Source organism: Triticum aestivum, chromosome 7A, assembly GCF_018294505.1.
Source record: "Triticum aestivum cultivar Chinese Spring chromosome 7A, IWGSC CS RefSeq v2.1, whole genome shotgun sequence".
Classification (NCBI taxonomy): Eukaryota; Viridiplantae; Streptophyta; class Magnoliopsida; order Poales; family Poaceae; genus Triticum; species Triticum aestivum.
In genome coordinates, this window is record NC_057812.1 from 585,589,945 (window position 1) to 585,600,616 (window position 10,672).

Here is a 10,672-nt window from a genome sequence, read left to right on the forward strand (position 1 = left end):
GTTGCGGATGTATTATTGTTGTATTACTAGTAATCATCAGCAGTAACAACACTTGGTCATTATAAATATCATTGTTCATTATAGTCGACATGACAACTTCCCGTTTATTACTATATTTATAAGGAAATTTTGTAATAACATTCATTCATGTGACATAAGAGACTTAGAGCAACATTTCATATATTAGTGACAGTTAAGCTACTGCACTTGCAAATTTGTCACACCAATAAAATAGATGTGTTATGTATATTCTCTAATGCGGTCTTAAATTGGAAAGAAATGAGGAGTTTCTACTTTCAAACCAATGTAGTGATTTTATTGAAAAGTATGAGCAGGTGCACTTATATTATATCAAAAATATAAATACCAGTACGTTTTTTAATCTCATATGGATGTATTAAGTAATAATGTGTGTGTGTGTGTGTGTGTGTAAAATAGACTATTCCAGTAAATTTAATTCCTCCTAATAAAGAACAAACTACATAGAGTATCATACTATTGCAAAAATTAAGAGTGAAAAAGTAAAATTATAGGCATAGAATCTTATACATTCGGTAAAGTCATTTTGAAAGCTAAATATTCAGAAGCATCAAAGATAGTTATTTTGAGAATGGAAATATATATCATAACTCGTTGCATGTTTCTTGTAAGAGTATGTAGATAGAATACGATCTAGAAAGACTGTCATGGCTCAGTGGTTGTTGCTTGTAATGCTATATAGATAGAGGACCATCCAAAAATACTAAGCTATCAACCTACGTAGCACCGATACGGCGACACGGATACGGCGATACGGGTACGGCGATATAGGATATGACAATTTCCAAAAACAGCAATACGGCGATACGGCAAGTATATATGAATAATTAGTAAAATTGCATGTTATAAAGACAAAGAATAATTGAATGCATGAGATGAGATCAAAATACTGCCCCATAAGTTGCATTCATGCCTCTTTTCATCAACTCGTCTCCATGACTGAATGATCATCAATTTACTGAATCCTCATACTGCTTGCAAAATACATCATATGCTAATATTAGAACTTGAACTAAACATAACACTTGTGCATTAAAAGCCTATAACAGTAAAGACGTTGGCTTGTAGCTTGCTTACCCAATAATACATGATTGATGCTTCCAATCTCAACTGAAGATTGGCTTGCAGATGACATTGTCAGTATTTCACTCCCTAGCACTAGCCGCAACCTCAGCAGGTCAGCAGCAAATCATAATTGATACAACAAAGGCCAATACCCAGTGCCCAGCAGTAGCTAGCAAGCACGCACACAATTACAGAACAAGTATGCAGATGGACACACCGAGCACGAACGCACGCACGCCACAACAAGCACACCCATAATCAGCATGCAGCAAGCCAGCAAGAGCGGGAGGACCAGACACCACCGGAACAGAGAAGAGAGCAGAGATTGGGAAGGGGCCTGGGGGACACCTTGATGGTGACGGCCAACAGGCGGCGGCAGCGAGGCGAGTCCAGATGGCCTCGATGGAATCCAAGCAGCGGTGGCGGTGGTAGCAACGCGGCGGCTGCTGTTTCTACTGTTCTATTGTGATGCTGCTGCTGCTGTTTGGTCCATCCTTGGGGTCACTGAATCTCTCCTCCGTCCAGCACCTGATGCCAGACTTAGCTTAATTACATGTAAAATACCATCTTTGATGTGCTTAATTAATTAATAGTTGAATGTTTTTTCAGTCTAGCTGAATAATAAAGCAGCTTCAGAATTCAGAACTATTCGTCCATTATCCAATAAATGCCAAACATGGAACCATGGATTGTTCAAATACATTTTCTGGATTCTAACTGCATATGTAAGAGCGTCACTTTGGTTGCTAAGCTCTCTGATGGACAGTTCAGATTCATCATGCCCTATTTCTATCCTTTTTGGCCCTTATAACCAACTAAAATCTCAATTCTTGTGAAAGAAAACAGAAAACGCAATTCACCATGGACATGGTAACAACAACGTTATGAAATTCTGGTACCAAAGAAAGTTCAGAAGAACATACATATCCTTGCATCTTGCCTCCACCATAATACCTCTTCATAGTCGCCCGCTTCGTCCTCTTCATCTTCATCCTCCCACTGCACCTGGCAGGCAAAATCAAACAACAGAAAGTAAAATCTCTACTCCTAATGGAGCAGTTGGTAGTCTCCGCCGGTCAATTTTCATCCCACCTTCACTGGTTTATTTTCATCCTGAAATTTTGTAGGTTAACCAGGGACAACTCCCATCTCCCAGGTTTTTTTCCGTCCCAACTCCCACCCCAACCCACGTACGCACCCAAAAAACCGGCCCTCATCCACCTCTCGACCCACACCAAATAGGGTTTCTGTCCGCCACCGCCGCTCGCATCGTCGCCTTCTCCTCAGCTCTTGAGCTCCCACCCCTCTCGCTCGCCAGTCGCCTGTGCCCCGAGCCCCCACTAGCCCGACCTTGGAGAAGGCTGCGGTCGCCGGATCCAGCCATGGCCGTCACCAACGCCCTCCTCTCCATCGCCGCAGGCCCATGTTGGATTCAGCCGGCGTGCCGGCCGAGCGCGCAACCCTAACCTCAATTAGGAGCCCGAGGGAGGGGGAGCGGGACTGGAGCTCGATTCAGCCGCCGTGCCTTGGATTCAGCCGCCGTGCTATACCCGGGGGAGGGGGGAGCGGGACTGGAGCTTGATTTGGACAGGGGGCGGTTTGTGGCTCCCGTGCGCGTTGAAGATTCGGCGGCGGTCGCGTCCTGCATCAACGGCGCGACGAGGAATCATAGGACAGATGGGAGAGATGAGGAGATGGGAGGAGGAAGGAAGGAACGGGGAGGGACTCACCGACGCGGTGGCGCTCGCCGGAGGCTGGCTGGCGGCGGGGTCACACGAAAACGGCGGCACGCGTGTGGCACCCTCCCCGGCGGCGCGAGCAGGAAGGAGGAGGTGCACAGGAGGCGTAGGTGCTACGGTGAGATGGGCTTCAGATGTACAGCCGGCCCTAGCGCTGCAACTTCTGCATCAGAGAAGGTTTGTGATGCAAATGCCTACTCCTTTACTCTTTTTTTATTAGTTTCAACTGATCGTATTGGTTGGATTAGCACATATTATCTGTGATTCCAATGCCTTCTCCTTTCCTCTGCTATAGAATTTCCTCTCTTGTCGATAAACTTTAGTTTCCAGTAAAAACCCCGTGCGTTTGCTTTTTTCCTGGGTGAAAGCACTGGAGGTTTTGTTCATGCATGAACCTTTATTTATTTTTCCTCTTATATTTTTTCTATCTTGGATGTCTCAAGTAAATACAATTTGAAGCTTCAGTGCATGATAGGAATGTAGTTATGATATACTCCCTCCAACCCAAAATAAGTTATTTTGGGACGGATGGAGTGTATCTTAACTGAATATTGTATCTCATCAACTGAAAAATGTAGCAATCAGTCACACATCGAATATTCAATTTACATCTTTCTGGTACAAAGACATCAATTATCTTCTATTTGCATCCATGTGCGTAGACAGTCTCATGAAGATGGCCATGTTACTTTTAGGTGGAAGATAATCTGTTCAATCTTTTCAAAGGTACATTGGTGAAATGCAGCAACCAGATAAAAGAAATGCATTACTCCATCACCACACTGATGCTCCATCTCCCTCTGATGGCAAGTGCGACCCTGATGAAGCTGCTCCCCTACATCAAGGACTACCCCAACAGTGCGGCCTTGATGGCACAACTCCCATACACCAAGGACTAGCCCCATGGTGCGGCCACGACATCACTGCTCCCCTACACCGCCGACTACAACCTGAGATCTTAGAACAGGTGCAGAACTTACACAAATTCCATCTCCCTCATTTTTGATCAATTACATCTATATTCTTGCTTGCAAGGTCATGTGGATTGTTTTTATTATTATGGCCAGTCGTGAGATCGATTGTTTTGGATGCAGGTTTGCAGGTTCATTGGAACAAATGTTCAAAAGGAAGATGCACAGTAAGAATTACAGTAAGAAGTTCAACTACGAGCCCAGACATGAGGTATTTTAACCGCCAACAGAGGGTGTGTTGCGCTAAAAATTAGTAATCTTCGCTCCAAATTCTTAGGTCACTGGCCCAGGTTAGTGCCCATTGTCATTGTGCATCTCTGTTAACTATTTTAGAACTAGCACAAATCTGAGTAGGGCTGGAACAAAATGAACACCCAGGGTTCGAGTACCTCTACTATGATATAATTATCTTCCAAACAGGTGTCATTTCCTTATCAAGATGGTTCTCGTGATTTAGGAAAACTAACAACACCTCAATGGTCTTCGCACTAGATTAGCTGTAGGATCCATTTTCTGGAGCATTTTGATTTTGGTGGACTATTTAGATACTTCCATACATACACTTTACTGAAGGTTATTTTGACGGAACGTTAGCTTGGAAGCTTTTCCATACTTTTTGTAACTATCCTTCAGCAAAACTAGATGCAGTTTGTGTTGTGATGAAATTAAGATTGCTCACAATATTTTGCAGGATAAAATTAATTACAATGTAAGTTCTTTGGTGTGTGATCCATTACAATACAGGAAGTTTGTGGTTTATGCCATAAAATTTCAGTTAATATTTGGTACGTGAAGTGATCTAAGTCTGCCACACTGTTTGCATTTGTAGCTTGCTTTGTTTAATAAATAGATTGATCTTATTTTCTATAAACTTTTTTATTTAACCTACTAACTTCAAATACATTATATTTGATCCTTCAAGGGGCAAAATAGTTCAGCTCTTTGTTTTACAAGTTTCAGGATTGAAGGGGGAGATGCTACAACAGTACAACTACAAGTTCCCTTGCTTCTTTGTAAGGGAACCAATCAACTAACTTAATGAGATTGATGCACGAGAGCTTCTAGATGTTCTTCTCGATCTTGAATATTCATTTTCTCCAACTATGCAAGATTTGCTTGTGTATAAGTTTGATAAGGCCAGGGGCAAGAACAAAGTGGTTGATTCATTGAGTAAGTTCATCCCTCAGTTAGTTTAACTTGGCTGCTTGTGTCCCATAAGGTTGTACAACCTTTTGCAGCATCTAATCAACTAACACATGGTTAGATTGAATTTGTGTAGTTTCTCATTGTATTCATGCTTTGTAGTCACCGTCTCAAATTTATTTAATTGCTTCAGTTAATTCCATTGGTCAATATGTACTCTTTACTTTATTTGGTTACAAATATAAACCTGCATTACTCATGCCCTTGATATATAATATCATTCGTTCAGGGTGGTTGAATCCACTATAGGGAGTTCTTTAAATTCGCATGTTGTGTTAGTGCATTGTAATTTGTTTGGTACATACGCTGCAATCAATTAGCAGCCACAAGCTTTCCTTTTTCTTTAGCACTATTTTTTCAACTGCAATTGATGCTTTCATTACAGTTAGTTTTATTTTTCCAGATGAAGTATGCGTTATGTACAGTCCTCCAGAATTCAGAAATTGATCTATAATTCTGTGAAGAGAAGGTTTTCAAACCCAAAGGAGCATTGGCAACCTTAGGGACTTGGGCGCCAACGTGTAGTCCCAGCAGAAGTTGCTCACCCGGAAGGTGGTCTTCTCCAAGGCCTCCCTAGCCTTTGAACAAGACCGCTCCATCAAGGTATCTACACGTTTCCAATTACCAAACATATCTTTTCTCTTGGGCCACAGGACAATATCTTCGTCTTAATTATTTGAATCCATTATTAAATCTTATTCTTTGGTCGAGTTGAATCTATGAGTCTCCCATGGAGCAATGTCGTCTTTGTTAGGCTGCAATTATATGCCTGGGGGTGGTCAAACTGAAAAGTTCAGGGGAGATTCAGATTACATGTGGTAGTGCTGAACATTGTTGTGGCGTTCATCGAATGTGGTAGTGCGTATAAGGTTGTAGCCTCGGGTTAAACTAAAAATATATCTGCAATTTGCTTTTACAGTGTCTAAGAGTTAATGATGTCTAGAATTGCTGCAAATTAATTAATTATTATGGTACCATGTAGTGGTACACTGATTATCTGCCGTTAAGTAATTAATTGAACATTATTTTTGTGTTCATCGATTGTGGCAGTGCATAGGCTGTTATATCTTCAGTTTAAACGAAAAACCATCTAAAATTTGGATTTACATTGTCTAACTGTGAATGGTGGCTAGCTTCGGTTGAAGCTGAAATACCAAAGATCACACTAGAGTGAAAAAACACCCCCGCGTCGCCCTCCTCTGGCGACTCGAGGGGCGACTCCACCCGCACGCTGCCGTGACTTCCCCTCTCCCCGCTCGTCTCGCGTCCCGGTGCTGCAGGATCGAGCTCGTCCCGCGCCCGACGCGGCTAGATGGAGCTCGTCTCGCGCACGGTGCAGCAGGAGTGACCTTTGGATCGAGCGGTTGCGGCGATCCGGTGTCGTTCCTTTGGGGTGCGACGTGTCTCGGGTGAGGTGGTGTCGAGGTCTTGGATGCTAGGGCGGCGGCCCTGGTGGTGGTAGCGCGGTGCTTGTGGGCAGAGCCCGTGCCTTGGTGCTGCCCGGTCACCATGGCCGTGTGGGCGGCGTGGTGTCCGGGGTGTGGCGTTCGGTGGCGATGAGTGTTGGCCGAGGTGAAAACCTGTTCTATCTTCGAACGGACCGGCGGCGGCGAAGATCGTTCCCTTCTTGAAGGCGTCGTCGCGGCTCTCATTGCCTGTCATGCGGTTCCGGGGGAAACTCTGATCTTTGGATCGGGCGGTGGCGGCGATCCGGTGTCGTTCCCTTCCCGAAGGCGCCGCCTTGGAGCACATGGTTCGTCATATGTAGCTTCATCTCTGTGTGGGTAGTGCTAGGGGTGGTGTTGCTGCGCTCAGCACCTATGTATCCTGCCCTGGGTGTGTGCGTGTGTTGCGGTGGCGGGCGTGTGTTTGTACTGGGTGCTTGTTGATTGATGCTTTATATATAAAGCGGGCCGAAAGCCTTTTTCGGTAAGATCACACTAAAATCCTTTTTTTTAAAGCTCTCATGGCTGAGTTGAATTTCTTCTTGGTCGGTTTAGTAGACGGAAAGTTAGCCTCGTCTCCAAATTCTGAAATATGGAGTATAATTTTTGTTTACTAAAAAGATTAATTGACTTTTAACAGCTGGGGTGATGTGATCTGTTTTTCAACCATGTTAACGTATACTTTTGGAATGGAAAATGAATCTATATCTATTTGTTTAAACAGAGAGAGGACCTGTTTTTCAACCGCATTAATGTATACTTTCGAAACAAAAATGACATTATATCTATTTTTAAGCTTTTCCAAAATTGGAAGCTGGAAGATGTATACTTTTGGCTGCACGGTGATTTTTTTCTGCCTATCCGTCCATTCTACTGAACCTGATCATCTCTGATTAGTGTTGTTCCTACTTCTTTCAGGGTAAACCATTGAGTGGCAATGATACATGTGTGTCCATACGACATAGTGATTAGCAGCATGAGGTGCTGAGCACATCGCGTGTGTGTCTGTATGTGTGCGCTGATATGCGGTTCATGAGGAACAAACTGATTAAGCATGCTCCAAAGCTACGAGCGACTGAACTAGGTATCTTTTCTATTTTCATGGTGAAGCCTGGTTTTAACTGCTAAAGAATAGCAGGAGATGGAATCATTGAAATATAATCACTTCTTAAGTAAATGAACTGAGACTTGATGGTTGTGTGTTATTGGTACAATATGTATTTTGGGCCTGAATTGTGAAGCAAATCGAGAATTCCTGGTTACTTATTATTAGTATAGTATACCTTTTTTGGGCCTGAATTCTGAACCTTGCTGATTTTTTTGGTAGTGTGTTATCAGTGTAGTATGCATTTTTGGCCTGAATCCTTAACCTTATCTAGGTATTGATTTTCTGCAATCAGTGAAGCACTCATGGTCATGCGTATTTGTTAGTCTACATTACTTATAGATTTAGTTGTTTTGATATGTATCCATTCGTCGGTTAGTTAACTGAAATTTGTTGGCAGTGGTTCTTTATGTTCTTTAACTGTTATACAGAAGCAGCGGACTGAAACATTTAAAAACAATCAGCTCTTTATGAATTAACTAAAGACTTGATGGTTGCGTTATTATTATAGTATATACATTTTTGGGCTTGAATTACAAATCTGATTCAAATATCCTTGTTTTGTGTTATTATGATGGTAATGTTATCGAGCTTTGTTAATGTTTTTTTCCTTTCCTTCCTGAACTTCTGATACTCTCTGCACTGATGAAATGTTTTTGCATGTCAGTTAAGTACCAGGGCAACCACAGATGATGTTCCTTCCTTTCATTGAGTTGCCTTACTGTTATGTCGTCCAACTTTTTGTTAATATACACACTCGACAACTTACTGTTATAACGTCCAACTTTTTGTTAATATACACACTTGATTCTGGAACCCATGAACTCTTTGTCTCTCCGAGGACATGTTTCACATCTACTCCTGTTTGTAAAAAAACATTATAGTCTATTATGTGTTATATAGTCAAAAAATACATAATTGGTTCTCTTCTATGTGCTTTCCTTAATGAATACACTTGGTTCACAAAAGCCTTAGCATAATTTGTTGAACAAGTTTTGCCTAATTTTATTTCTTGCATCTCCTGTGGTAAGTTTTATTTCTTGGTACTTGTAAAATTGTTCAGATTACTTAGCTTCGTTCAACTGCTGTGTTGACTAAATCTACTGTGCCTATAAACATACGTGCTTGCCCGTGACCATGTCGGCTATGTTGTTATTCTTTCTTGAATTGGTAGGTTGAAACCAAGAGGGCATTGTAAACTTTGATGACACTTTGTGGGAAACCAATTACTTCATGGCCAGAGGTGATTTTGGAATGGAGATTTCAGTTGAGAAGATATCCCTTGCACAGAAAATGATGGTCTACAAGTGCAACCTTGCTGGTGAGCCTGTTGTCACAGCGATTGTAGGCAACATCCATTCCAATTGTCCATTGGTTTAACTGCAGTTTTTTATGTACAATTTATAGGCCGGACTGATTTTTTACTTGCCCTGATGAAGCTGTAGACTATACACATAAGTTGCTGATTTTGCATGCTATACTTGTGTAAATGTTGTTCCACCTTCCCACTTTGTAATTTCATGGCCATTTCAGATGATCTAGACATTTAATGTATGGAATTTACATTGGCACTAAATAAGGAATATTGAAAGATAGTATGCCACAATATCTGTTATGAGGTAAAAAATAATAATTTTCTCACTTTAATATTTTAGTCATGACTTGTATTTTTATTTACTAACCTCTCTTCATAATTTTTTTGAATTATATTTAGCTTTTCAGAAAGTTGTAAAGAATAGTTCTATTTTTTGTGGGTAGTCAATCAAATTATGGTTCTTGGTTGAAGCCCTCTTGATGACATCATGGAGAGATTAAGAACATCAGCAACATCTTGCGGTGTTCCTCCTCATCGTTGTTGTCACCATCGAATAATGACGACCAGCTCATTAGACCGCTACTAGAGCATTGGAGCCTTCTTGAGAAGGCAACACACCTGAGATTGGGAGAGAGTGCGCGAGAGAGGGGGAGATAGCGAGGGAGCGAGGGAAGGGGGAATTGGGAGAGAGATCTTGCACACATTGGTAGGAAAAACATGTTCTGAAATATAAATGAGATTTGATGGTAAGTCATCATTGTGTTTGTTCCCTATCTGTCAAATACCATAACCTTAATGTCGGATGTGTTGTAGAATTATTTTTTTGATAAATATATTTTAAACCATTGATATTTTCGTATGATTGTAAATTTGTCCATCCACGTATCACCTCAAGGAACATTTTTAGTTGATGGATGGAAGAAAGAAAAAAAGAAGTTGCCAATGCAGCCCGTTGCAACGCACGGGCGTTCTACTAGTATATTCAAGATTTTACTTCATAACCAATGTCTCGAGCCTTTGTCTACATAACCAATGCCTCGAGCCTTTGTCATCCAACTGTATCACTTGGCAACGGTGACAGGGTTTGTCTCTAGAGTTACTGACTTGCAAGCTATAGTACATCCTTGGGGCATGCATGGAAACAGGGATGCTGGTTCGACTTGCAAGCTATAGTACATCCTTGATGAGAGGGCGGATCCGACCAAGGAAGGAGGGGAATGGCCTACCTGGGCAACGCCGGTGACGGATCCCGCAAGCGCCGGCCTCGCCATTGCCGATTGTGGTGGATTCCGGCAAGAACACGGGAGGCACCTGAAACCCTAGCCGCGGGCAAGGATGCATGCCTTGAGGCACGTATCTTGACGAGGGGGAGGGAGGGGTGGAGCTTGGGGGCATGTTGCGCGTGGCCGGAGCTCGCTGGAACCGACCGGCGTGGGTGGCGGCGACGGGGAAGAGATCGTGGGGGAGAGGAGGTCGACCAAGGGGTGGGGGTGGGGTTTGCGTGAGTTTTTTTAGGGATTCACAAGAGAGTTCGGTGGGGTGGGAGTGGATCGGGGTAGCAGTAGCGTGGGATGTATCACCTGCGTTATAGCTTTTCATCTAGTAATAGCGCAGGTTTTACTACATGCGCTACTATTACGTCTTGCACACGGGAGATATTATTAATAGCGTGTAATTTTTGCCATATACTACCAGTAATATTTACTAGTAGCGAGGGGACAATACAACGCGCTACTAGTAATTAGCAGTAGCGTGGGTCAATATAGCACGCTACTAGTAGGCGTTTATCT

At 42.5% G+C, this 10,672-nt stretch overlaps 1 protein-coding gene across 10 annotated transcripts; it reads left to right on the forward strand.

Moving 5' to 3' along the window:
- The first annotated feature begins 2,300 nt into the window (after positions 1 to 2,300).
- Positions 2,301 to 9,653, forward strand: LOC123148460 (uncharacterized). Of its 10 annotated transcripts, none has more exons than XR_006473885.1 (8): positions 2,301 to 3,020; positions 3,539 to 3,810; positions 3,938 to 4,599; positions 4,775 to 4,984; positions 5,421 to 5,620; positions 7,381 to 7,546; positions 8,742 to 9,186; positions 9,282 to 9,653. XR_006473885.1 is itself a non-coding variant. In XM_044567896.1 (3 exons), exons 1-3 carry the CDS (start codon positions 2,782 to 2,784, stop codon positions 3,983 to 3,985), a joined length of 528 nt encoding a protein of 175 aa, XP_044423831.1. In that variant the 5' UTR covers positions 2,301 to 2,781; the 3' UTR covers positions 3,986 to 4,059. The 10 variants fall into 10 exon arrangements, 1 of the variants encoding a protein (XP_044423831.1); XR_006473884.1 differs by lacking the exon at positions 9,282 to 9,653 and having other exon boundaries at positions 2,303 to 3,020; positions 8,742 to 8,888; positions 8,975 to 9,221; XR_006473890.1 differs by lacking the exon at positions 9,282 to 9,653 and having other exon boundaries at positions 2,303 to 3,020; positions 3,539 to 3,569; positions 3,655 to 3,810; positions 8,742 to 9,221.
- Positions 9,654 to 10,672: the final 1,019 nt, after the last annotated feature.